A 27,436-nucleotide genomic window follows, 5' to 3' on the forward strand; every position below is an offset into this window, starting at 1 on the left:
CACCGCTCGCTATTAGGCTAAAGTAAGCTCAGGCTGCTCCTGTATGGTAACGTGCGCCTCTACGAGCTCCAGTCACAAGAGGACAAATGAGATCCTGTGTAGCATCCCCATTCAAGAGAACAGAAGTTGGGGTAATTCGTTTTTGAAGAGGGTTTGCTGGTCTGGGTAAAGGTCCATCGCCCGGGGTCTTCGAACACCAGATGCCTATCCAAATCGCATCGCAGACGGGAGCGATCGGCTACGACCAAGCTCTGTGTTTTTCCACACAAGAAATCACCTTCCGTATGAAGGCGCGAGAGGTATATTGAAATATCCGCACAAGACGTTTTTCCGCGTCTGCTGCCTGAGAGGTATTGAGAGGGCAATTGACGGACCGATTTCCTCATGCCTGTCCCGCCCAATCAACGCACGCCTACTGCGTCTCGCATGTGTTTTCGTCCACAGGCGTTTGTAAGCTGTGTTTGGTAAGTTGACACGCTAGTCAATTCGAAAGCCAACACCTTTGGGGCGTCGGCCCCACACACTGAGGGCTCGTGGCCTCGGCAGAAACTACCATTTTGTCAGGGAAAACTGAGAGTAGCCAATGCTCGCAGAGCCTCCCTTCTCTAACAGCGCAGACAAGAGTCAGAGTCTGCACCATTTGCGGAGACATACTAATAAGACCACCTCACAAGTAATGGAACCTCTCTCGGAAATAGAGCGCACTGATGTATACACGCCAGCGCGCCGTGTTCATTAGAGCTGATTCCACACTAGCGGCTTCAAGAAAGTGGAGATGCAAATGCAGGTTTACAAAGCTATTGGATAGATTCAATGAAACGCAAGGTAACACATACTGTAACGGTTTTGGTTTCTCATCTTTTCTGCATTCATGAGGCGCTCCAGTTGATTCAGAAAGTGAAAGTTTCTCATTAATTCACTTTCCTTCCTTCTTAGCGAGACCGAGAGAACTGAGGCGGAAGCCTCAGTTTCGTTCTTTATGGATCGGATGAGAAACACAGCCGTCGCTCACGCCCCATATCTTGGCATCCACACGCCTGAAGGTCCCTCACAAGTTTTCCGTCACGCGGCAGACGTTATTCACACGACCGATCTTCGACATGTCTGTGTTGCCTTGACGTCATTTTGATACGAACTTCCTCAACCGATCTTGCTTAACGCTTAGCGAACACTTATACACTAAAACGCCATCAAATGTAAACGAGTGCCTCCGTGGTGCCTGCGAAAGGGGGATCTGCATGCACAGCAAGTCCAGAGCACGGACCAATGAGTTTCGAGTGTTCGCTGGTTCCTGCAAAACACCTGAATGTCGACTAATAAAAACATTAGCAGGTAACACAAGATCATACACTTAAGATGCTAACGGAAGGCAGTGCTTCGAGTGTCGAGGAATAAGGTGGTGGCTGCTGCCTGCGGCTGCGCGTGTCGTTGTTGAGTCTGTTTCGTGCTGATGATTCGTTGGCTCGCAAAAACCTTTTTTCGGATAGCACTTGCTGAACCCTGCTATGATGCACACCAATCCGCCGATGACCGGTGCTGTGCGTATTTCGATCTGAGTTCCCTACTGCCTCGAGGACACTTTTTCGCGCCAAGGCAGACGAGCTACTCATTGAACGCCAACACTCTTCTGAAGAATCTAGTTTCATATTGGACACAGAGGCAACGAACTTCCCGTCAAGCACACCCAACACAAAAAAACGCAACGACCTCGTATGCTACGATGGCCGTTAGACCATCTTCCTGATTTCCGTTCAGCGAACATAGGCATGCGTGACTCTGGAAATAGAGACCGGTGAGGTTACTCCGCATCATGTATACCCCAGGGACTTCCCGATTGCGGGCATACAGGCCATGCAAAATCTGCGCTTGCTCTCGTAGGGTACGGAGGCGCCAGACTGCTGTCGCGGTTATACTACAGCAAGCTGCGTTTAGCTGAAGATGTTGTATGTGTGTTGTTCTTGTGTCTTGCTGTAAGTCGAGCGCGCCACGCGACATCCAGCATGACTGTCGTCCGCGGCGCGCCTGTACAGAGTATGCGCAAATCCCTCTTGATAGACGCTCATTCCTTCGGTCAGTCTTCCTTCACTAAGATTCTGTTTTCAGCCGGACACTGAGGGTAGAGTCGACCCACTACGTGCGCGGTCCGAATGTCTTCAGAGACGCCGACGCAGTCGCGTATGCCTGTGCGTACTTACCTGTTTACCCTCTAAAGTGCGCGTTCCCCCACGCTTCATGTTCGCTTCCAGTAGGAGGTTCCTTCACAGCCATGACTAGCGGTTGAGGTGCAAGTCGCCTTCGCAGTGTGTTCAAGCATGCTGATTTACTACACTGCCCCGTATCAGAGGAGCACTGCGAAAATGCTTCGCGGGACCTCCTCTGTGTCCACCTACATTTTTCACTCCTGCCAACGGGCTTCGCCCCAGTTCATCCACGAGTTCGCAACTTAGAGGCATCCAATTCCGCCATTAGGAAGTAACACTTCTCGAAGGCCACACTTGCACCGGCTCTTTTGCTCTCTTGGTATGTGCACGCCTTCTCCAGCGTGCGCAGCCTTAACGGGGCTACTCGAGTGCTGCAACCAGCTGAATCCACTCGTCGAATCGAGCGATCTATGCCAAAGAAACGGCCGTAACGCACGAGAACCTCTCCGACACCGACAGCAAACCGAGACGCCGTGGAAAAGAGAAGACCAGATGAATTTTACTTCTGTTTCATGAATAAAAGGAAATCGCTGCCAATAGCGGTCCGCACGCACAAACCATTTGCGCGTCTAAAGCATTGTTGTGTTGCATTGAATAGTTCGTAGAGATGGGTACCCCGTGCCACGTGCAAGCTAAGCGCTGTAGAAAGCGTCTCCCAGCACACCTCGCAAAAGAATCTTTCGTTCCATCGACACACACATTTATCCCCCTTGAATGCCATGACAAGGCACCTGCCTGCCTACCCCCCCATGCAACGGGTCGCTTGACTCTGCATGTGCCTTTGGTGGTGTTCGCGTCTGGTCTCTCACGAACTTCTTCTTTTTTCTTTCCTGGGCGCATGTTCTGCCCTTTGTCTCTCACCACAGGTCCTCTCTGGGACCTCCCGCATCCTTTACTTATGTCCCTCTCTTGCAGGAGGCAGGAAAGCAAACTCTGTGCCTGTCCTTACACCCGCGCAGGTTCATTTGCATCGATCTCTGCTCCCCCATTGCCAACGCGCGCATCAGTTCCCTTCCCTCCTGTAGAGCGCCTTCGTGCCGTCCTCCACGCAACAATGACGGGAACCCTGGGCGATGCACGCCTCCAAGCCCACATGTACACTGTTTTACGTCTCTCGCCTGTCTCCTTAGTCCGACGAATTCGATGCACCAGCGCATCCTAGGCGTCCTGGGCCTAGCTGCCTTCAAGGTGCGTCCTCTCTTTTCTGCTATCGCTTACGCCGCGAGCGGCCTCATCCCTACCCGGTTTACCGGCGATGTAACCCTTGGGCACTGAGCCCTTCCGCTGCATTCCCGGCCTCCTGATTTCGTTCCGCGACGCATGCGCCATGAGCCAGCAACAGGCGGAGACAAACAGAGAGCTCCCCCACCTCGTTTCTCCTCCTCAGATGGAGGAGGGAAACCAGGAGAGGAACGAGATGCCTGCCTGCTAGGGTGTGGGGACTTGGCGCTTCGAGCGAGCGAGCAGCCCTCGGCTGCGGCCTCGACGGAGAGTGTCGATGACGCCGACGAAGCGTCCTCACGCGGAAGGCGACTCGAAAAACAAAGTGGAGAGGCGTAATCCGTCGTATGCGCGTTTCGTCCCCGTCGACGCGAAGACAAAGATCTTGGACTGCGTTCCCAAGCTGTTCCGGTTTTTTCACTTGAGACGCGTTTCTGATGCTTTTTTCTTTCTCTCGGCTCTCGCGTGCCGGGCCCCGTGTCGCCGCTCTGACGCCCGCTGTGCGGATCGCGCATCTGCAGCTGGTTGTCGCGCTCGTCTGCATCTCGTGTCTCATGCCACGGAGCCTGTGCTCCACAAACTGCTCCCGTCCTCTCTTTACGCGCGCAACGCGCGTCTGGGTTGCCTCTGCGCAAACGGGTATCTGTCTCCGTCATCGGGGCCGAAGCCGGATCTTCCGTCGCACGCAGGAGGCGTACGGTCCGTTCGCCTGATTTCGATTTACCAACGCGCGCGCTCGCCGCGGGCACGTCGCCATCTGCTGCTTTCCTCCTCCTCCCTCTCCTCAGCCTCTCGCCCGTCCTGCCCGGTCTCCCATGCAAGGCGCCACCTTTCTCCATCCTCTCGTTCTCGTCCCCTTCCGGGGGCGGCAGGCCTTCGGCTGGGTAGGACGCACTGACCGCCGCCTCGTCTGCTTCTAGCTCTCTCGCGTCTTCTCCCTTCTGGTTTCTCGGCGAAAACTCGAGGGCATGAAGGACGTCTTCCACGGTGTCAAAAGCCCTTTTTCTCACAACTGCCGACTGCAAACCGTTCGATTCTTCCCTCCTCAGCTTCTCACTCTGCCTGCAGTCTCTCTGTTTTCGACTGAGACATGGTCGCAGCGCATGTTGCTTGCCGCCCGAGAGCGGATTTCTTTCCTCACCAACCCGGTGCTCACCGCTGCCGCCCCGTTTGCGCCGCTGCGCTGACCGCCGCTCTTCCGCCGACTCGCTCTTCGTCACCGGCAGCTCCCTGCCATGCTTCTTCACCCTCTCACAGAGATCCTCCACAGACCCGTGAGGCCTGCCTGGCGCCCTTCTCGGTTTCATCTGCAAGTTGTCTAGCGCGCAGAAAGGCAAACGAAAGGAAGCGGCTCGACACCGCTCTGCGCCTGCCGCGCCCAGCTGTGGCTCACCTGCCACCTTGTCTGGGGGATGGTGAAGTTGAGGCTCTGCGCTGGAACAGAGCTCACGCACACGCGTATCTGAGGAAACAGGCTCGACTCCTTGCGCTCTCTTGGGAGGCCGCCCGCGCCTCTTGGGCGTTGGCTTCTCTCTCCCTGTCTCACTCCCTTTGTCACCGCTGTTTTCGGCTTTCTGTGCATCCGCCGCCTCCAGCCGTACCTCAGCAGCCTGATTTGCCGCGTCGGTCCCTCTCGCGGGTCTCATCGTCCTTCTCCTCTTCGCCTGCGTCTCCCCGAAGTTTGTCTCTTCAGCCGCACGCCCGCCGCTGGGGTGCCTGCCTCCCCACGCTCCCCGCTCGACTTCCTTCTCAACCTTGACGCTCTTTCGTTTCCATGACAGGTCTCCGAATACGAGTCCGGCGCCTCCCACGCCGTTTGCTGCATGCTGCGGGGCGGATCCCTTTCTCAGTCGTCCTGCGACGCAGCGCTCGCGGCAGGTGCCCACGCGAGCTCTGGTACCTTCCCCACTCCCTGCCGGACAACAGACGTCTGTCCCCTCGCCCGGGGCCGCAGGCCCCCGCGCGGCGCACGAGCCCCCTGCAGAGCTCGCCGTCTCTCCCAGCCGCGCAGCTGCAGCCTGCGCAGGAAGGCAGGAGGCGGCCCGCATCGGGCCTCTGAGTTTCTTCTCAAGAGTCAGAAAGCCGATCTGGGCAGGGAGGGCGGGCCTGCCGAAAATCTGCTTGGGGGCACTGAGAGAGAAGGGGGACCCGCGACGCACTCCTGCATGCCGCAGCGTTGAAGAAGCGAAGATGAAAGACGACCGGCCGAGCAGCTTTGTCGAACTATCGTCCGCAGATGAGGCATCCAAGGAGGGACGCTTGAGATAATAAGAAACTGGAGCCGGCGCGGCAGGCAGAGCTTGTTCACACAGCGCCGCAGGGAAGACGAGAGAAGGGCATTCGACACGCGCGGCCAGCGTCGATGCGGAAGAAGATGACGAAAGCGATGGAGACGCAGCCAGGGCGTGGTACGGGTCTGGGAACGAGACCGACGAGGCGCCTGAAGCGACAAGCGGCGAAGGAAGCGAGGAAGACGGGGAGGAAGGCGAGGCGAGAGAAGTCAACGATATCCACGAGGATGACGTGGTACATGTAAGCACAACGGACTCCGCGACTGGGCCTGCTTCCTTGTTTATTCCGCCCGCGAAGCGGCCAACGCTTTCAGAGGGAACTACGTGCGGATTCGCGACCTCATCAGCAAGCTCAGACTCAAAATTACATCGCGGGCTCTCTATCTCTTCTGCCGTCGAGCTGGCTGCCGTCTCCGCCGTGTCCATGCGCGTCATGCTCTCAGCTAGCCCTTCGCGTTCTCCCCTCGCTGCCGCCTCTCGGCTCACTTCGCCGCCTGAGCAGTCCCCGAACCGCTTCCCCGTATCCCTGTCTCGACTACACGACCCTCCTGGGTCCTTCGCAGCCACGGCGCGGACGGCTGGGCTTCCTCCTGGACCCCCACCCTGTAGGTCAGTCGCCTCACTGTCGCAGAATTCCCTCTGAAGCGCCGTTTCGTCGTCCTTGTGTTGGCGACCTGCTGCTCCCTCGCACCTCCGCTCCGCTCCAGAATATGGACCCCCCTGCTGTGTCGCGGTTGCTTGCGCGTCGGCTGTCTGCTGCGCCTTCGTTTCCTCTCCTCCATGGAGCGCCAGCTTCCTACACAGCACAGCCGCGGTCCGGTCGCCAGTGGAGAGCGGGAGACTCCGGGCGAAGGAGCGCTGGAAGACGCTAAACGGAGACGCGCTGCAGACCGACGAGACCACGGCTTGAGCCGTCAGCGCGTAGACGCCCCGCCGGACTCGTTTGATGAACGTGCCGTCTATGCATTCTTGCAGAAATCTCGAGAGATTCGTTCGGAACGCTGGCGAGTCTGTCTGGTGGAGGTGCTCACAAAGGTAGTCGCCGATCTCTTTGATCGTCGCCCCGCAGCCCACGATTTCAGAACCCACGCTTCGGCTCGTCTTGCACACGCCCGCGCACGCAGGCCGCCGCCCGCCCTGCCTCGGGCCTCTCAACGGCGCGTCGCCCTGCGTTGTGGGCGGAGAGTTTTCAGAAGGCGCCGGCACGGCTACTTCTGGAGGCTCGCTGTCGGTTGCCTGCGAACCGCGTACCGACGTGGCGACCTTTCCTTCCCGACCCCCTTCACCCCACTCGCTGGTTTCCGCGGCATCCTCAGCACCGCAGTCGGCGCGCCCGGCCTTCGCCCTCGCCGCTCCCCCGCGCCTGGATTTTCTTCGAGGCGCTTCACCGGCTTCTCCAGTTTCGGCGGTCCGCGCTCGCTTCTTGTCCAGCGCCTCGTCAGCCGTGCTCCGCGCTTCGGAACGAGACAAAGTGTCTCGGCCTGCAGTAGGCAGCGGCGCGGCAGAGACGCCCACTGGGCTCCAAGAGAGGTCGGTGCAGGCGCGGGTCGCAGGCGGCGCGCCGGCCTGCGGGCGACTCCGGCTGCGCAACCGCCGTCCCCGTTTCTGCGGGTCGAACGCGAGCAAGGCTACGCGGGCGAGGTGAAGAAGAAGAAGGCCGCCGGCTACCGCCCCCGGAGCCGAGGACGACGGCGGACCCGCCGACGGGGAGGCGCGGTTGACGCATTCGCCCGATGCACTGGTGCGCACGCGACGACGGAGGGCGACGAGAAAGGCGGCGCGCGACGGCCGCGCGCTCAGCGCACGCTTGACTCCCCGCTTCGTCCTTCGACGCGGAAGCCTCGCTGAAACAACCTCCGGGCTGGCGCTAATGGACGAAGAGGAGTGAGGCTCCTGCTTGGAAGACTCTGACTCGTCCTCGCGCATCTCGCCGGAACACGAGACGCTCGGTGCGCAAGGGGCCCCAGTGGAGCAGCCAGAGGAGACTGAAAACGGAACCCCCCACGGAAGCGGCTCTCCTGAGGAGAGGATCGGCGAATCCGCGGAGCCTCCAGTCAAGAACGAAGAAGAGGACGCGAGAGCAACCGCCTGGCGCGCTTCGTCGGCGGGCGGCAGACACGCGACGGACGACGAAGCGAAGGGGACCGAAGCCGAGGCGGATGAGGAGATCGAGGACGAAAGGACTGACGAATACGGCGGACTACGAGGCGACGAGCAGCGGAACGCAGCTGACGCCGATCGCTCTTTCAGTTCGCAGCTACCGAGAGGTTTGGGCTGGGATACCATAGTGAAGGCATCGTCGTTCGTGGCGGGCGCAGGCGAACACGACGGCGCAAGAAACGTATCCCTGCGGCCGAAGGAATGGGAATGTGAGCAGCGCCCCGAAGAGGCAGCATCTGACTGCCTGCGCGCCATCGCTTCCCGCACACACCACGAGTAAGGAGAAGGAAGAGCTGTACCAGAGCGAGACAGACCGTGGATGGATGGAGCACGGAGACAGGGGGAAATCGCGCGTGGCGCTCGAGACTCTATTGCCGAAACGGCGGCACACGCCTCCCTCCGTCGTCTCCTTTTGACAGGGCTTGTCAAAGACTCCGACTCTTTCGAACTGTGTCGCAGCGACAACCGGACAGGACGTCCACCGGAGACCGTGCGTGACCCGGGAGACAGGCAAGCTGGCGAGGTCGCTGACGGAAGTGGACGCAGGGGAGACAGATGCAAGCTAGAACGAAGCAGAGTGGAGGAATGTCCGCACTTCGCTCCTCGTTTCCCTGGAGGCGCCGACGAGGAGCATCCTGCGGCGAGGTCCAATCTTTCCTTCAGAGGACCGAGTTTCACGCGCGCGGACGCTGCGGGTTTCGGTGAGCAACCAGCAGACCGCGAGGAGGAAGGGGAGCATAACGCCGAAGAAGAAAAAAATGAAAGTGCCCACAGGGACTCTGAATGCGGTAACACGTTTTCAGAGTTCTCCGACTCGAGCGCAAGCTCATTTTCACAGGCGAAGCTGCAACTTCTCACGTTCTGGTCAACTTCACAGTTTTCCTCCTCCGTGACGCCCTTTCGCTCTCCTTCCTGTCCGCGGCCCTCTCGCTGACTTCCTTCGTCTCCTGTCCCCGACGTGGGTAGCATACCGCAGGTCACGGGTAGCAGACTCTGTAAACGGCCTTCTGCCGGGAGCTGCGGCAGGATCGAGAGCGAGGAAAAAGATGCATTAGAAGCCATAGCTATCCTTGGAAACCAAGGATGACGAGTGACGTCCACTCATCTCCGTCGTATGTTGTCTAAGCGGAAGCCCGGAACTGGCGAGAAGGTACGAGGTCCTCCACGTGTGCCTAGTGCGAGGCTCAGCGCAGTAAGAGATCCTTCGTATCCAAAGCGGAGTGCCCTTTCCAAAAATACTGCCCATAATCACCGCGACTGGGTTGCTGCGTCATTTGTCCCTTCCATGCCCACGTGTGCGCTTCCCGCAAGCCCTCCGTCGAACTGTCCACACAAACGGAGCCGAGGCGACTTGGGTAGCGCTCACTGTCGCTGCATGCGTGGCAAACCAGTCTTGAGACTGCTAGACACTCATAAGAGACACGAACTCTACAGGGTCACGCGGAACTCTAAGGCCTTGCCGCGCCGTGTGCTCGCTGCGCCTCGCACAGAAACCGCCCCCCTGCACTAGCGAGCAGCGAGCCTGAGCCAACCAAAGCAACTAAAGTATATGCCACGGAGCTCTCCGTACATGGTCATTCCCCCGGAGGACGGAAGACATGCAGGGAGCAACTCCAGGCTCTCTGAAACTCGTCCGCGCCACTGACCGCGCCGGACTGGCCGGGTCAGTCTAAAGTTGCGAGGACTCGACTTCCTGGCACGGTAAAACTCCCCCAAAGTGACACATGCTAGGCTAGCAAGTGCACATAGAGAGACAATCTCCACGAAAACGTCCTTCAAAAACGCAAAAAACCGCAGGCGAGGACGCGTGAGAATGCCCGAGCGGCTAGAGATACACTCGCGGGACAGGGCGGCCTCCGGCGTTGCCCAGTGTGCGCGGAAATGCACATGCTCGCCGACGTTAGACGACAGAAGGCAAAATGTTTGGAGACACGACGACTGACTGGCTGAACACCAGAGGTGAGAGCGCGGAAAAGCGACGAAAACGCCCGGAAAACCAATGAGCCAACGGGGTGTGCGGTGACCTTGGCACGGCTGCTGCGCATTGTTCGCCACCCGTGTGGGCGATCGCCGGGGAAGAACGCGAGGAACTGAAAAAAAGCGTGGAGAGACTGTGTGGGAGAAATAGGAGCAGGAAAGTCTTTCAACTGAAGAGAGGAACAAGAAACGCTGGTGTGTACACCCGGCACGGAGTTGCCGGAGGGTCACCTCTGTGGCATGAGCAGTCGGCCTATGCGGAAGGAGAGACGGACAAAAAGAGAGGAGACCGGAGCTTTCGGAGTTTTCTCCGGGCGTGACTGGAAAACACCGTGAGAATTCTATTATCCTGGATGTAAGACAAGACCGTGTCAAAACTGCACCTTGTGGGAACTAACTGCCGGCGAGCAGCCTGCAAGGTGACTCTGGCTCCCGGTCCGCGCCGTATCGCAGCCACGTGAATTCCGGGAAACCAGTAAAGGCGAGCCGCGACGCGCGCGCGGAAATCGACGTCGATCCGTTCACAACGCGCAGCACAGGTTGATGTCTCCCTACCGTCTGCCATGCGCGTCGTGGGCTCACGGGCATCAAGCCAACCGGCATATTCGCCATCCGTAGCGTGGTGTCTGTCTCGCGGAGCTTCCATATTCAGCGCTCAGGCGCCACTGCATATATAGGAGCGCAAGAATCGCCTGGGGGAGGGGGGTGTGGAGATTCGCAGCCGACCGCGCGTCACCGCGCAGGAAGAGTTTATAATCGCGCCGCCCGTCTCGTGGACTACCTGAGTATGCACGCCCGGATTTACCTCACCCTTCTAGCTGAATAGGCAGGAACGGGACTGCGCTTTCATCTGACACCGAGAGCGGAGAAGCTCTAACACACTTCAAGAAATCTGCATGCACTTCCAATTGTCGGCGTCCCACAGCGGGTGGACAGTACCTTCTCAAAAATATCATCAGCAATCCTATCATTCTTGCTGTTTCAAGGGGGTCGGAGGAGCTTCCCAATCGCGCAGCACGGCACTCGGCCTTCCACGCGCAACTTGCTGAACGGCATCCATCATTCAGCTCCATGCTACCGCCTGCGAGGAGGGAACCGCTGCGTACCTACGCATCCCACTTTGCAAGAGGAAGTTAATGCGTAGGCACGAAGAAAAAGTTGACGTGTTGGAATGCGATCGCGCCGCACGCTGCCCGCATGTTGTCCGCTGCTTGTGCTGCGTACTGCAAGCAATCACGCTTGATAGCGCAACATGATTGGAAATTCAAGGATCGAAGCAATTGGGAATGCAACCTGAGGTGGCGCGTGCATTTTCGCGACAGACCCGAGTTTGTCACTGTCGTTGCGAAGCTCTCCTACAATGAAAGCCCGATGTTTCCGATGGAGTAACAAGGAATCCACTAGCGCACGCGGCCAGAACGCGAGCCAATTCCACATGTGTGTTCGCAGGTCGCAGGTCAACGAACTGCTCAGCATGTGTTGGCGGTTCCTCAACAGCAACCTGTTTTCCCCCAGGGGCTCTTGCACCTAATCCTAAAGACGTACACCTGCCTGCAGTGATGTCGTGGAAACTTAGAGTCCCTCTTACAAAGAATGATGAAGAGTTACCGATGTAGACGACACTAGTGGCACGTACCAGCTCATGCCTTATAACAACGATAGCCGACTACATGACGCAGCCCGCTAGGTGCTGTCCGTCAGCAAGGAGCGCAGATCAGCCGTTTTCGCTTCCAAAGTGCTTGATACTGAGGTGCGTCGTGAAATGTCTGCTGGGTGCAGGACTTTGTTGCCAGAAGACTCAGCCCATTTCAGTTGAGGAATGACAACTTGTGCGCTCCGTGAGAGCTCATCCTCTCGCACTCCCCCCCACCTATTCACTTCGTTCCATCAGATGCTAACGAATCAAACACTTCCACGTATGATCAAATAGCTACAGACACCGTAGCACCCGGAAAGGTCTTCCGCTGCATAACCCGCGTTCCTGGCCGTATCTCATACCGGATCTGACGCTTTACCGAAATGGGGATGCACGTGCTTGACAACATGCCCAGTGCTCGGTGACATGCGTCAGCCTACCCCGAAAAGTGAGGAATCCAAGGCGACAGAGATGGGCGGGGAATGTCCGTAGCTGCGATGCGCGCGTCCTCGCGGGTACCATAAACTGACCGCCGACGCGTACACAAGCGCCTGTACCTATCGACTAGAACCCTAGTTGCGGCAAACCTCTGCTGTGATGCATTACGTCTTCTAAATGGCCACGTTTATGGCGAGTTAGATGACATTAGAGGAACTGGAGAGCCGCTGGCTTGGGTTGTGTCTTTTTGCAGCAGCACCTGCTTACAAGACAAGCGGCACGATTCTGCGCGAGTGACACAACAACTTAGGCTCAGCTCCTTGCCGTCACGCCGCGGCACCATTGCATGCCGTACTCCTTCCTTTTCACTCAATTGTGTGTCTTGACGCTTTCAAAGAGAGCACTGAAAAATCGACTCAACGGGAATGGGCGATCCACTTCCATTTTTGACGTTCCTCAACGCAGACATACGGAGGGTGCCTCGCCACAGCACGAGCAGACGCAAGTCGACCCTTTGCTCGCGCGCCGGCGCCTTGCATGCAGCTGGCGAGCCATGGAGAATTCGTCGATTGCTTCGCTTTCTCCAAGGACAGCGCACGGCTCTAGTCTGCATGCTTCCTGAATCTGCTGGGTCTCACTCAAATGCGATTTTTGATCTGAATTCTGCGGGGGACGGGAAGCAGCGCAGACCTCCTGCGAGGTGGCTTCCGTTGCACTGCGCGAGGTCACCAGAGCGAATTGAGTCGAATCGATTCGAAGTTTCCGCGCCCCTTTCTGACGACAGCCTGTATGCCTTTCTCTCCGACCTGTCTTCTTCTCGTCTCGCTAGTTCCCTGCCTGATGCTCTTTGGGATTTCCTCCACATGTGTCCAAGACAAAGTCTTGCTGTACCGTCATTGCCCGGACTATTGCTCGGCGGCCGCCGCTGCTTTCCCACCGAGAAGACTCCACATTGTAACGACCCGCATCCGGGGCACTTCGATCCGTTGTTTGTCTATTCTCTGTTGAAAAATGACATGCTCGTTCCGTTTTTGTTCGTAACCCCGCGCGACGGCCTACGCGTGACCTCGTTGTCGACGAGGGCACGGGCACTGCCGATTTCCGCGTCTGAGCCTCAGCCCCTGTTGTTTGACTGACTTCTGTCCTTCTTCTTTCTGCTCGCCTTTTCTTCACTTCGCAGAGTCGACACTTTGTTTTTACTATTGGCCTCTTCGTGAACAGTGCAAGGATCGCCTCCGCGAGCGGGGACTAGATTTGCGGCACTGTGTGGCGGATTTCTTGTGTTCGTATCGCCGTGGAAACTGGAGCGTCATTCCTGACAGAGAAAATCTGTCCCTAGCCCCTCAGCACTTCCGACGCCATGCGCGTACTCCGGCCGAGCGGCTCTGTTGATTTGAATTGCCCATGAACTGCCGCGGTGTCGCACGCTTCTGTCCCTTGGCTGAATCCCGACCTTCGTAAGAGCGCTCTGAGCACGCAGGCTTATCCTCCTCTTCGGCTTGTCAAAGCTGCGCTGTGGCTTAGCTAAACTGGGCAAATAAGATCCGAACCTCCGCTTACGTTATCTGCTCAGGTGGAAGCGCCGTTTCGCCTCCCGCATGGACGGGCTCTTTTTGTTTCGCATTCGGGTTTGCAAGTACCCTGAATGAATGCCTGTGTGTCCGCGGGCGCTATGAGTGGGCACGCCTTCGCGCCTTCGTCTGTCCTTCGTCAATAACTACATGGGCGCGGCCTATAGCCAGGCCCAAACTTGCTGATCTGTTACACCGGTACTCGCGTGCTTCTTCGTCCTGCGCACCCTCTGGGAAGGGTCTCCACGGAGGCGCAGCTTCCACTTTCTCTGCCCGCGACCTTTTGCTCTACACGTCGCCTCGCAGCTCGCCAGGGGTGCCCACTTCCCTGACTGAAGATGGAAATAGCCTCTGCGGCGCTGGAGAGCCGACGCTGATTCGCAGACGCCCAGTCGTAGGTGTCTCTGTGAAGCCTCTGTTTCTTTTTGCCGGCCGTGTCGCTGAAGATGGAGGCTCCCCCTGACACTCACTTTCCCCCGTTCTCGCCTCCGGACGAGACGCTGTGGGCGCCGCCGCACGCGGAGTACCATTACTTTCCGTTGCCCGCTTCGGCGTTCCCTGCGAGGTCGGCAGGAGAGGAACCCTGTTTTTTTGCATCGCCCTTTGTCGAGCCGTCTACGCGCCTTCGTGAATCGACTTCCCTTCTCTCTCACCCGCTTCAGTCTCTACCGGTTGACGACAGAAGCGTTCGCTCACCCTGCGCGTATCCACCCCTCAGTCGTGGCGCCTCGCCTTCCCGGCCTTCCGCTGCTGGGTCGCCGCCTCCGTCTCAACAGACGTCTCCGCTGTCTGCGGGCTCTTCGGCGGCGAACAGCGCTTTCCCTGCTACCTCCGCGTCTCCTTTGTATGGTCAGTCCCATCCATCCGGCGGCGTCCGCACCTGCCGGCTCCCCCACAATGTCACGTGGATTCAGAGACTGCCTGACCCCGCGCCTGCGCCGTTTCCTTTTCCTCAGACTGACCGCGGCGCTGTGAGCCAGTCTCCAGGCTGGCGAGGAGGAGGAAACGAAGACGGGGGCGACGACAGCGGAGACCAGGCTGTGGCTGAGCTTCAGCTCGGGCTCCAAACTGAGGCGTCGAGTCTGCTTTTCGTAGGTCACGGCTCTCCTGAACATTTGGAAAGCGTCGCTCATCGATGCGTAGCCGCATGTCTCTAGGCGAGTGTTGCTACCGGGTCACTGACTATGAGACAGGCGTATGTTTCCGCTTTTTCGGGGGAATATATACTACGAGTTGGACTCCTGGTCTAAGCTCGAAGGCCTTTGATTACCGGATCCACGTGCTCTTGTGTTTTCCATGACAGTCACGTTACGTGCACCAAATATAGCGGTAATCAACGTATATTTGAACTCCTGTCTGGCCATTGACGCTCACTGCCACGCAGAGCTCCGGTACTCAGTTTCCATCCTGAGCAAGCCCAGCGATATCGCATGGCTGTGCCGTTATCCCGCAGTTCTGCACTCAGGACTATCTGTTGACGTATCTGCTGGACACTGTTCTAGCGTCAGCACTCCAGTGACGTAGCCCCGTGGGAATCCTGTCTCCCGGCCTATCCGCCAGTGGCCTAGGCGATCGTAGGGCATCGCACGCTCAAGCGTCATCGGCCGAAGAGAGCGACCGTCGAATGACAGCAGTCTTATTCATTTTTGAGGGAAGACGTGCAGTCTGCTCCTCTGATGCGGCTAGCTGTCTGGAGGCTTTCTCGGTTCACCGGAGACGCGTGACTGGTCGTCTTGCGTGCCGTGTGTCTGCAGCGCCATCACCTGGTGCATTCCATGTGCCGCAACCTCGACAGCTCGGTAAAGTGTGACAGCTCCGTGCCCGCGCCTCCACTCGACCGTGACCCTCTCTACTGCGGACCCGCGCAGTCTCATGCAGCTGCCCCTGGCTGCGGAAGACTTCAGCCTAAGTGGCGCACTGAGTCGCTGTTCGTCCATCCGTCTTTTTCTTCTTTTCCCTCCTCTTCGCCGTGCTCTGCCGCGGCAGCTGGGCACCCACGAATCGGCTACCCTTCACTTGAACCTGAGAATCGGCGTAGCGAGGGAACTCTATCAACGACCGTTCGCAACGGCAGCACCTCGGCTGCGGCCCTGCGTGCGCGGCCTCAGGAAGGCCGTGCTGACCTTTCCTCTGCTGCTGCTGCAGCTCAGACTCTGCCATCAAGTATTCGCCCCTCATGCGTGTCCGCGTCCCCGTTACCCGCGCTCGCTCGGGATGGCCTTCCTAGGCCGTCTGCGGCGCCGCGGGCTCTCCCTCACGGCCCCTACGCAGAGGCTGTAAGGCTGGAGACCCTCCACACGGCTTTGTCGGTCTTGGCGCCCTCGGCTCCGCCAGGCCTCGCGTGTGACCTGCTGGGGCGGGAGGCTGCGAGGCGTGGAACCATGCTGCGAGGACAACGCGAGAGAGAAGCTCTTTCGGCAGCGGCCGGGGCTGCTTCAACAGCCGAGCCTGTCGCGTGCTGTCCTGCGGATAAGAAGGGAAACGGATGCGATGGCGAGGGGGACGAGGGAACTTCTTTCCACACAACGCGCGCGCCGACGACGCCGGAGGGCGGCAAGTATAGGTCCGAGCCGACGAGCCAAAGCAGCGGCGCTTCCGCCGCGGGCTACCGCGAGCGAGACCGAAAAGCCGCAAAAAAGGTAACGAGGCGACGCGAAGGACATGCAGGATCTGCGAGGCAGCAGCGCGAGCTGCGGTGGCTGGACGGAGACAGTGTGCACTGGTTCAACGAAGAGCTGATCCGGAGGCTGGGTGAGTACCGCATGCAGCAGTCTGAGACAGCTGCAAAGACCATCCAGCGAGCTTGGAGACAAACAGCTCAAGCGAGGGAGGCCCGTGAGCACGTGAAGGCGCGCCTCCTCGCAGAACTGCGCAGGCTAGAGAGCGAAGGCAAATCAAGAGAGGATAGCACCGGGAGCAGAGAACAGAGAAAGGGGCGAGAGAGAAAGGAGCGAGAAAGACACAAGGAACGCCGCAGAGAGGAAGCCACCTCGGGATCCGAAAGGGAAGAAATGGTGAAGACAACGTCGAGAGACAACAGGAATCGAAGAGCCGGGACAAGAGCAGGAGATCGCGCAAAAAACCAGGGCCGGCTTAGTTTGCTGGTAAGTCTGAGGGACTCTATGTTTCAGAGCTTACCAGTCAAGCATCGGATGCATCTGGCATTTACGCGACACTGCGGTTTCTACGTGCCTCAGCGCGCATGCGTTTCTCACAAAGACAGTTACAAGTTTGCACGCATACGCGACTATGGAGGAGCCTCTGAGAGCATTCTCTATGATCAGCCTCCGTGTACGCTTGCTGTGGGATGCGGTGTTTCCTGCTTTTTGCCCCGCCGCGTTTCCAGCGCAGCATCGCCTCCGCAGGCTGCTCCCCACAGTCGCTGACGCGTTAGCTGATGGTGATATGCCGGCTGCAACCCGAGTGAGACGCCCTGTGTGCCTTCTTGTCTACGCAGGAGCGAGCCGTTCTGCGCGTTCAGGCGGCCTTCCGCGGGCGTCGAGTTCGGCGTGCGGTGATGCACGTCGTGGTAAGTGAAGGTCGCGGAGTCTGCTGGTGCACTGCGTGTCCATGTAGGCGTGACATCCACCTACGCAGCGACCGCATAATCGATAGATACATGGGCATCCATCTGAGTCTAGTTTCGCGTAGCGCATGCGTAGGGCGGCACGGGTGTTTCGTATCCGTCTGTGGATCGGCTTGCATGCTAGCACCCAGAGGCGAAACAGGTATACCGGCGAATCTCAGGATTTCCCCTCGCAGGCCTGCGCCCAGAGACGCTTCGGCGCACGCGGACACGCATCCGCTCGGTGGCATTCGTGCTTATTTCTCGCGCTGCTTTGGTGAGGATTCGGCGATGCGAGCCGGGGCGTTCTCTCGGGCTTTTGTGCGTGGCTGATGCGTTCGGATCTTTGTCTTTCGCTTCGCTCTCACAGGAAAGTGGGAGGCGACGCAGGGCGGGTCGCGGCAGCTGCGAGGCTGCAGGGCCCTTTCGCTTTTCTTTTTCGAGTCTCGACGACGTAGACGAACTGACCCGCGTCCTGCTTCCCCTCGAGGTACGGGAGAGATTGAAGCCGGGCGAAGCGCGAGTCAGAAACCGCGATTTACTCGTGTAAAAAAGGAGACACGCAGGGCGTGCAGTGCAGACGAATGGTACGGACTCAAGATGGACTACAGCTACGAGCAGACAGTTTTTAAATCGCCGATAAGCAACACAAGTGGGAGGGCACCAAGAAGGCAATTGCGACCCAGGAGAAGCTGAGAGGGAAACTCTACCTCGCCGCGCACCATAAACGAAGTCGGCACCCGAGGCTATCTGGGTGCTTTGCGAAGAGCTCGATATATGTGTATATATGCATAAATGTATTTATGGCCGCATATCGGCAGATGCATGTGCATGGCCTTCTACAAGTCTTCACACAGACTCTGCTGTGCTTTTGCAGTGCGCTGCGCCACACTGGCTGATGTTGGTAAAGGAAACTCGGAAAGGGAACTCCGATGTGTACCTCCTCTAAGCGCCCATAGACACAAATATGTAGGCACCGCATTTTTCATCTACATATCCGCGAGCCATTAGCACTAAGTTTGCATTACGTGTCTGTCCGTTGTCGCCGCCGCGATGTGCGCAGCTGAAAGTGTTGTCGGAATCCTCCCCCGGAAACCTGGCCTCTAAAACAGGCGCCGACACAGAATCGAGGCAGAACCAGACGCCACAGGATGAAGGCAGGCAACAGGATCGCCGTCTGCAGCGCGAGGCAGCCAGAGAGCGAAGAAGAGAACTCCGCGCGCAGGCCATTCTCGCAGCAGAGATCTCCCGACTGAGCACTCGGGCGCTTGAGCTGAGAGTAAGCGTTGCACTGTGGCGTGCGCAGGCGCATCCGTTCCATTGAGAGGGGTGTCGCTGAATCACGAGATAAGAAATGTAAGGATCTCGTCTTTTTTCTTGCTCCAGGGGCGAAACGCAGCACGTGTGCGTGTCCAGTGTCCATATATACTCCGCAGTAATTACAGCGGGCGCGTGCGGCGTATGCATGTATGCACATGCGCATGACTCGTTACGGCGCGGCCTTCGGCCTGCGTGGTGCGTGTTCGAGCCGAAGAAAAAGACTGTTGGAGAGCAGGTAATGCAATTCAAAATACAGCGCCAACCACCTATTCTCATGCCTCAGTGTTGCTGCTCTGCTGCGCATTGGCCTTTTAGAAAGCCTTGGCAAACGAGGATGATTCAGGGCCTCCAGCGAGGGGCGCAACTGGCACGCCTGGGCGGATCGTTGCAAAGAAAGGCAGCAGAGACCCCCTTCCGTGCGGATCGTCCCTGTCGCACCCCTCGAGCTCGCATCCTTCGTCTTCGGCACTGTCTTCGTCACCTCCGCTTTCATCGCATCGTACGTCATCTCCTCCTAGTTTATCGCCATCGCCTCTCTTCTCGCGCCGCGACTCTTTGCCTGAGGCCGCGCGGGCGACGGAGACGAAGGAATGGCGGAAGGGGAGAGAGGATAAGCATGCATCACTTGAAGAGGACGCAAGAAGAAGGAGCGGGAGGCGCGCCATCAAGAGCAAAGACGCGGAAAAGGAAAGGGAGGGCGCACCAGCGGAGCAGAGAGAGAGAGAACGAAGGAGGTCAGAGCGACGCCGAGCGGACCACGAGAGGAGGGAAGGAGACAGAGGTGCAGGGCAGGGACGAGAGCGGAGAGATGCGAGGCAATCGACGACGGGGGAACGGGAGAAACGATTTCAAGATAGAGAGCGAAGCGTGCGCGCGGACGCAGAGAAGAAGCCAGAACTCGACAGCAAAGACTCTTTTCTGTATACCCATGGAGAGAGGGAGACTTCGAGTCAGGGCAGAAAGACGCGGATAGACGAAGGCGCTTGGCGCGCCGCTGAAGGAAGCGACAGCGGCGCGGGGGGGGAGGGCTCCGAATTCGTGGAACCCCCAGAGAAGGGAAGGAAGTCAGAACGGCGCCGCCTCGATAGGTCGGCGACGTGTGGCACCGAGCCCTCTGACGACTCACTGGCTGCGCACTGGCGAAGGCGAATGCGGGAGCTCGAGGCTCGGCGGGGGCGGGACAAGCTCGCGGAACGCAGGAGACCCTCGCGCAGCACCTTGCCACACGAAACCGAGAACGGAGGCCACACGGAGAGACTCGCAAGTAGGGCGCCCGCCAGTAGCCACAGCCATCAGCTACACGCCGACGCGCGCGAGAGAGTCGAGCTGAGCTCTCCTTTGTGGGAAGCAGATGCACAAGAAGGTGCTGCCCGGTGCGCCTCTGCTCCTCGCCCTTCGTCTCTTTGTCGCGCACTGGGCTGGGCGGCTGTGTCCTCCTCGCCAGTCGACATCTGCGGGCGCGGAGGCCTCCGCGCAGGCGCTCTGCAGGGCGATGCTTCGCCGCGGGCGTCCTTGCCCCTCGGGTCTCCACGGGTCGCCGCGGCCGCCGCCTCCTGGTCAGAGGCCTCCGGCAGCACGCAGGTCGGCACGGGGGGGTGGGGGGGAGGCGACCTCGATATTGCGGACTTGGATGAGTCCGGAGGGTACGAGAGCGCGGACGGCGGGCCTGCAGATGCCGTTTCGATCCTCGCAGCTGCAGCAGCGGTGCGACGTCTTGGACCCTTTGCCCACCTCGTTTTCTCTGCGACGCCGGCCGCCGCCGCCGCACCGAGCCGCGCGCCCTCCGCCTCGCTCCGCGATGTCGCGGCGCCGCTTCCAGCGCCGTCGCCGCCGCCGCAGCTCGACGACGCGAAGACTCTGCCGTCTGCCGCAGGCGCGGAGGCCTCTGCGCAGATGCAGGCGGGCGAGGCAGAGGCACAGCGTGAAGCGCAGCGCAGGGAAGCGGAGGACAGGGTGAAGGCGCTTCGGAAGCATCTAGGCGAGGAACTCGCGCAGAGGGAAGAAGATTACCGCCGAAGAAACCTCCAGCGGCTTTCCGCTTCGTCGTCGCGGCTCTCGAGAATGAGCTCGCTCGCTTGCCTCTCGCCAGGCAGACGCGCGTCGATCGGCGCAGACGACTCAGTTCGGCCTCCACGCGGCCTCGAAGCTCCAGTGGCGGCCGAAGAAAAACATCCGCTGCTGCAGGCGGAAGGCGCCGTCGAAACAGCGGCGAACGCTGTCCGCCCCCCTCAGCCGCCGTCTCCGCTTTATGCCTCGCCGCTGGAAGAGGCGACCGCGCGTGGTGACGGCGACGAGGATAGGAGCAGACAGCTAGCGCGAAGAATAGTCGCAGCAGGAAGAGTCAGGATTGTGACGGAGATGTCGCAGGTGACCTTGGTAGAGCGAGAAGAAGCAAGACGAAGACGGGCGCTCGCCGAACGCAGAAGACAAGTTCTGTCGGCCTCTGTTTCACCTCGCAGCGAAAGTGAGCCGTTCCAGATTCGCGTCACCGAGCCCTCTGCTACCCCGACGATGAACGACTTTTCGTCGCCTCCTCTCTCCTCTGTGTCGCCGACTGCGACGAGGAAGCAAACAGAGGCGAATTGGCTCTCAGCGCAGGAGGCAGAGAGAAGGGTAAGGGAAGGCGCAGCCCACACTCCGGGCGCAGGCGCGACGGAGGGAGGAGCGAGTGAAAACGACAGCGAGCCGGCAGTCACCGCGCAGCGGGCTGTCCCTCTGCTGAGACTCGCCTCAGGACCGCAAGGTGCAGGCACGCGGGAGGAGCGAGAAGGAGACGGTTCTGCTCCCATGTCCTCCTCGCTTGCGTCGAGGCCTCCGTTCCTGCCGAGCTCCTTGGAGCTCCGACAAGCAGGGGGCGTCGAGCAGCCGGCGGCCGAAGAGGGCGACACACCCCTCTCCGGCAGAGGGCACCTGCGGCAGCCGATGCATGCGGCGACCATGAAACTCCCCGCCCGCCCTCATTTCGGTCTCCGGCCTCGCGCCAGCAGCCGCCGCAGCTCAACAGAGAGGCTCTCCGCGCTCGCCTCGGATCGCACGGCTCGCTGGGGAAGCGTGGCTGACGAAGAAGACGTGCCCTTTGAGCGACGCGAGAGAGCGACAGACGTGGGAGCTGAGGAAGCAAGCAACGCAGCTACATCCGGGAAGCAGCCGAGCGGGTCTGACACCGAGCGATTCTTCTCACCGGCGCCACGTCCTGAATGCTCCACGCATCCTTCACCGCCCACGATTCGAGGCCTGCCGCCTGCGCCTCGCGGTCTTCCCTGCGCAAGGGTCGCATCGCCCTCCGTGCCTCCGTCTGGTCCGTCTCCCATGTCGCCGTCTGGAAACTGCACTCCGCCGTCGCTGCCGCTGACGGGGGCCTCGGCAGCGCCAGGCCCTCGCCCTCTGGCGAGTCTGATCCTGAGGAGGGAGGCGAACGGGCTCGTCGCAGTCGGCGCTCAGAGCGCACGTGGAAGTCCGCGGGAGGAGGCACAGGACGAGCGAGGAAGAGCGGACGCGACAACGAGGGAAGAAGGCCAGAAGAGTGAAGACGCTGAGGCGGAGGTGCCTCTGGGCTCGTCTCTCAGCAGGCCCGTCGTCCCCCGTCTGGCTCTCCCGCCCTCTCTCCCTGCTGGGCAGCCGCGCGCGAAACGGCTTCCTGCCTTGCCCCTGGCGGGTCGCAGAATCCGGTCGCCGTCTCCCTCGCGTACCTGCGCCTCTCCAGGGGCGTCTCTCGCTTCTCTGCGGCCGCTGTCGCCTCTGGAGGTTAGAGGCCTCCGCGCGAAAACGAGCAGCGCGCCGCCGAGGCCCTCTTCCTCCTCCTCTGTGGAGGCGGAGGAAGACGCGTCGCCGGCGAAGAGCGGGCCTGATGCAGCGGCGGATCTCGAAAGTAGCGAAAGCGGGAAGGCATGCGGGAAAGGAAACGAGAAAGCTCTCCGAGAGAACGGGTCTTCTGAGAGGCGAACTCCGGCTGCCGGCTCGCCAGCCTCACTAGACTCGCCGCCATCTTCGTCTCTTTTGTTCACTGCTCTCCGCGCGCCCGCCGTCACGTCCTCATCATCGCCTCTGTCTGCTGGCGCGTCTCCTTCTTCTGACTCTCCCTCTCCGCCTCGGGCTTCCGCGCTGGCTGCGTCGCTGCTCGCTGCCTCGCTGGAGCAGAAGCGGGACGGAGTTCTGCGCCAGAGAGAGACAGCTAGAAAAGGCGAACGCCCTGCAAGGGCTGTTTCGCCGCTCGCGTCTCCCCGGCCGCTCTCCGCGCTGGCTCTGCGCGGACTGCGCGCGAGGGAATCGAGTCGCGGTTCGCCGCCAGAGACGAAAGCGACTGAAGCGCGAATGGATGCGCAACCAAGGAGAGAAGAAGAACGCGCGAGAGTGGGCGACGAAAGTCTGCGACCCGGAGAAGAGAACGCAGCTGAGGGGACGAAGCAGGCGGCAGGCACAGAGCGGAAGGGAGTGGGAGATAAAGCACCAACCGCCACAGTTGCAGCGGTGCAGAGGGAGTCAAGAGAGCAGCAAACGCTCGACAGAGGTGAAGTGCGAGACGCGGGCGCAGTCAAAGACGAGTTGAAGACCGAAAGCGAGCCGTGGCGAAGGAACGAGGGAAACCCTCACAGGAGGAAGCAAGAGGAGGACGCGCTGAGGGAACTGTTCAAGCGTTACGAACTGAGGCGGAGAGAGGAAGGCGAAAAGGAGCGACGGAGGACAGAGCATTTCGAGGCGGAAACTGCGGAAGAAACCCGCAAACTGGCAGATACACTGAAAGAGGACGGGGAGACAGACGAGGCACACAGTCTGGAAGAGGCTGGCAGAAAAACGACGGACAAAGGATTCCCAGCAGAACCGAGGACGCCAGCAGAAGCGCCGAAGAAGACGAAAGAAGCCATTACCGCGAAAGTTGTAGCAGGCAATGAAACAGTGCAGAAGGAGCAAGAGCGGCAAACGACGGAGAGGTCCAACAGGGGCAAGAAGGAGGACGAGAAGGGAGCGGAAGTGAAACAGAAGACAGACGTGGAGGAGCGGCAGAAACCAGAGGAGGAAGAGAGGCGCGCAAAGGAAGACGAGGCATCCCGAACGAAAGGAGAGGAAGAAAGGAGGCAGAAGGAAGCGGACGAAAGGGAAAAGAAGGAGGAGGAAGAGGGGCGAAAAAAGACGGCGCAGGAAGAGAGACAATACCGCGAAGCGGAGGAGAGGCAAAAGGAGGAGGCGGAGGAGAGACAGAGGCAAGAGGCTGTGGAGAAAAGGAAGAAGGAGGCGGAGGAGAGGCGCAAGAAGGAAGAGGAAGAGAAACGAACGGAGGAGGAAGAGAGTCGAAACCAAGAAACAGAAAAGCGGCGACTTAAGGAGGGGGAAGAGAGACAAAAACGGGAAGCGGAAGAGAAGCGAAGGAAGGAGGCGGAAGAAAGGCGCAGGGAGGAGGAGGAAGAGAGGCGAAACCAGGAAGCAGAAAAACGGCGACTTAAGGAGGAGGAAGAGAGAGTAACGAGGGAGGCCGAAGAAAGGCGCAAGAAGGAGGAGGAAGAGTCACGAAGAAAGGAGCTGGAGGCCGCCCAGAAGGCGGAAGAAGCGCGACGAAAGCAGCAAGCGGAGGAGGAGCGTAAGCGAAGAGAGGAAGAAGAGTTGAAGAAGAAGGCAGAAGATGAGCGGCGTGCCAAAGAAGAGCGGAGACGGCTAATCCAGGAGCACTTGGAGCGCCGCAGAGAACAGGAGAAGCTTCGCAGCATGCAAACTCGGCAGCAACAGATCGATATGATCACGCAACAGCAAGGTAAAAACGCGGATTTGCTGCGTCGCCGCGTGGCAACCGTGCAGATTCAGAGAGCATGGCGGAGGCACCGGAAGCGCCTCTTTCTCAAGCGCAACAGAGAGAAGCGGACGTTGAGCACGGGTGCCCTGAAAGAACAAGAGGAACGACGTGAAGAAGCGGCGAGGAAGGAGAGAGAAAAACGGCATGAAGATCTGCGGCGCCGGGCCTGGCAGGCTGCTGAGACACGTCGGAGGGAGGAGGAAGAATGCGAGCGGAAAGCAGCGCTGGAGCGGCGCATGCGCGAGGAAGAAAGACGAAAGAAAGAGGACGAAGATACGAAGAAACGCGAGGAGGAGGAAAAGGAACGACGAGCAAAGGAACAGCGGCGCCAGGAACTTTGGGAAGAACAAGAGCGTGCGAGGCGAGAAATGGAGGCCAGACGAAGAAGAGAAAGTGATGCGGCAGAGGAAGCATTCGAAATCGAAACGCAGCGCCGTCGGCTGTCGTCGCCCTTTCCTTTGCCTGCGGCTCTGCTGATCGCGTCAGCGGACACCTCGCAGAGACCTTGTCCCCCCGAGTCCGATGGAGACGACCTCTCTTTTGTCTCTCCGCCAGAATCCCTTTTTTCTCAGTCTTCGGATGAGGAGGGCGACGAGATCCTCGCGCTGCGAAGGCTGCAGCAGACGCTGGATGAAGAGGCGAGGAAAGCGGGAGTGAGGACGTTTGCGCCGATCGTGCAGGAGGCCGAGGACGGCCCAATAGCTCGCTCTCTGACCCTCTATGACCGGTCTAAAGGGAAGACTGAAGTTGTCAAACAGAAGACGGCAAAAACCCGCGAAGCGACAGGGCTCGAGAGCGGAGACTCGCGTGCATCCGGCTCTCTGTCGAACTCTGACAGAGAGAGAGGATCGGTCGCCGGACAGAGGATTTTGTTGGTAGATTCGCGTGAGGAGGAGGCGCGCAACAGCGAACAGCAGCCGAGACAAGCACGCGACGCAGCCGCCTCGGGGGCGGGGGACGAAGAGGGACGTAATCGTGAGGGCAAGCGACTCTCCGCCAGCAGAGAAAGTTCATTCGGAGAAGAGTCGCGCCTGACGAAGCAGTCCAGCGACGAATTGCCGCGAATCGTGCTGCACATGTCGAGTTGGCACCCGGATGATTCGTCTGCTCCAAGCCAGTCTAGCGATGAGGAAGAGAGCGACAGCGCGCGGTGGGGCGCGCAGAGCGACGCGGAGGATCGGCGCAGATCTTCATGTGCGAGGAGGAGGCTGGAGGAAGAGGAAGCCCGTCGTCGCGTGCGGAAGATGCTGCGGGAAGCGATCGATGAGAAAATGCGAAGGAGTGCTGAGGCAGACACACCAACGGACAGAGGGAGCGCTTCCAGCCTGCGCCAGCCCCATCAGTTCTCTGAACTTGAGAAGGAAACCGGGGTCAGGCGGACTCCTTCACCTCGTGCGCCCGTCACTTTGACAGAGACGGCAGAAGGCATACCCTGCGCCGACGCGCGCCCGACGCATGCGCGGAAGCCACGCGGTGCCTCTGAAAATCCACCTCGAGTGACTGACTCGCCAGGGCCAGCAGGCTGCGTAAGCAGAGACACGGAGAGGAGCTCCAGCCTCTCTGCGCCGCCGCTGAGTCCGCGAAGGGCAAGCGCAGCCGACATTTTGGGGCGACACGGCTACTTCTTTCGACGGCGGACGTCAGCCGCAGGCGGCAGTCCCGAGAGCGGCGACGCGACGCCGATCCCGGGGAATGGAACGGAAAAGGCAAGCCCCTTCGCCAACCAGCGCGGCGGAACGCTCAGTCAGTCTGGCTCACCGAGATCGCCGTCTCGTTTAGGGGGGAGCGCATCTCCTTCGCCTCCTTCGTCGTCCGTCATCTCGCCCGAGAGCGGCCGTGGCAGCCCAATCTCTTTGGACGACAGCCAGGCCTCAAGCGGAGCCCGACGGAAGGCGGGTGGAAACAAGCGGACTCTGCTTTCGCCACCAGCTCATACTTTCTTTGCAGGCCCCGAAGAAGTCGCAGACCGTCAATCCAGCTCAGCTGCGCGAGAGCTGCGAAGGGCGGAGACGCCGGCAAACTCTTCCTCAGAGGACATCTCTAGGCAGGCCTTCACGCGGGCAGGACAGGATCTATCATTCGGTCGCGACGAGCGGGGAGTGAGGGAAACAGGCACGGGAGCGACCCTCGTCAACGGCAGGGCTGGCGTTGAGGAGGAATTGCGTGTCAGGCGAGGAAAGCCAGGGTCCCAGGAAGGGGGGAATTCGCGCACGAATGCCGATCAGGAGCGCAGTGAAGGTGTTTCCGGTGTGCCGCAGGCTCCTCCATCTCAGGGAGTGGGAGAGGGTCGTGAGGCGTCTACTCCCGCCACACGAAGGCCTGCAGCCAAAAGCCCTGCGGATCTTTCCGACGCGAGAGCTGTCAAGCAGAACGCGCCCGCTACGGTCATGGAGGGGCGTGGCACGCAAGAGAGTCTCGCGATGAAGCACGTGCCGAGCGATCGACCCATAAAGCCTCAAGCAGGGGGGGCCCCCGATGATGCGCGGGCGTCATCTGCCGGGGGGCAGGCAGGCGGGGCAGAGGCAAAGACTGCATTGAGTGAATTCCAAAGGAGAGAAGAGATCGGACGTGCACCGGAACGCGTAAGCCAGCAAACGTGCCCTTCGACTCACGGCTCTCAGAGACCTCACCCAAGCGCGCATGACCACAGGGGACACGATGACGACGGGCGCCGCCTGTGTCGAGAGCCGGGATGCCCCTGCCAGATGAGCGAGATGCTGGCTCAGATTGAGAGGCCAGGTGCAGTCGCTCCTGCCGACAGGCCCCCGCGGTCGCGGTCGTCAGCTGGAATACCCTTAGGCCCGAGCCCCGTACCGGATTTGTCTCCGCGGAGCGAGGAGGGACCTGGGAGGTCGCGCAGTCGACGCTCAGAAGCTCGCGTGCCCGCTATGCTTCTTGGAGATGACTTCATGATTGGCTTGACAGGCGATCGCCGTCGAGCCACGGCCAATAAAACACGGGACGACGATGACGAAGAGGACGAGCACGAGTGAGCCAGAGCTGCTTCTCTGGCGGAGGTATTTTCTGCTCGAGACAAACGAAGAGCCGGTCGCGGAGATGGAAAGTGGACAAAAGCCTAAAGAGTTGTGACAGAAAGAAAACGCCGAAGCAGGCAGCTACCGTCTGGCGAGCGAGTTGACCGTTGCCACAGCAATCGCATGCGACACCGGAAAAGTACCAGCGGAGTCGCGTCGAGGCTAGAGAGATCAGCATCGGATTGCGCCATGAGAAGTGGTTTTGCTTGTAACGGACCTAACTCTACCAGTGTTTTTCT

The 27,436-nt window shown here is 59.7% G+C and overlaps 2 protein-coding genes across 2 annotated transcripts; one reads left to right on the top strand and one right to left on the bottom strand.

Moving 5' to 3' along the window:
• Positions 1-3,629: 3,629 nt before the first annotated feature.
• Positions 3,630-7,999, bottom strand: BESB_074860 (uncharacterized protein; the record flags this gene model as incomplete). The annotated part of the gene is made up of 2 exons (XM_029365859.1): positions 3,630-3,718; positions 4,147-7,999. 2 exons carry the CDS (start codon positions 7,997-7,999, stop codon positions 3,630-3,632), a joined length of 3,942 nt encoding a protein of 1,313 aa, XP_029218343.1.
• A 5,942-nt stretch (positions 8,000-13,941) lies between these two features.
• Positions 13,942-27,155, top strand: BESB_074870 (uncharacterized protein; the record flags this gene model as incomplete). Its single annotated transcript, XM_029365860.1, has 6 exons — positions 13,942-14,586; positions 15,250-16,599; positions 16,953-17,024; positions 17,431-17,550; positions 18,124-18,339; positions 18,696-27,155. 6 exons carry the CDS (start codon positions 13,942-13,944, stop codon positions 27,153-27,155), a joined length of 10,863 nt encoding a protein of 3,620 aa, XP_029218344.1.
• Between the last annotated feature and the right edge of the window lie 281 nt (positions 27,156-27,436).

Source organism: Besnoitia besnoiti, assembly GCF_002563875.1.
Source record: "Besnoitia besnoiti strain Bb-Ger1 chromosome Unknown contig00007, whole genome shotgun sequence".
In the NCBI taxonomy this organism is placed as follows: Eukaryota; Apicomplexa; class Conoidasida; order Eucoccidiorida; family Sarcocystidae; genus Besnoitia; species Besnoitia besnoiti.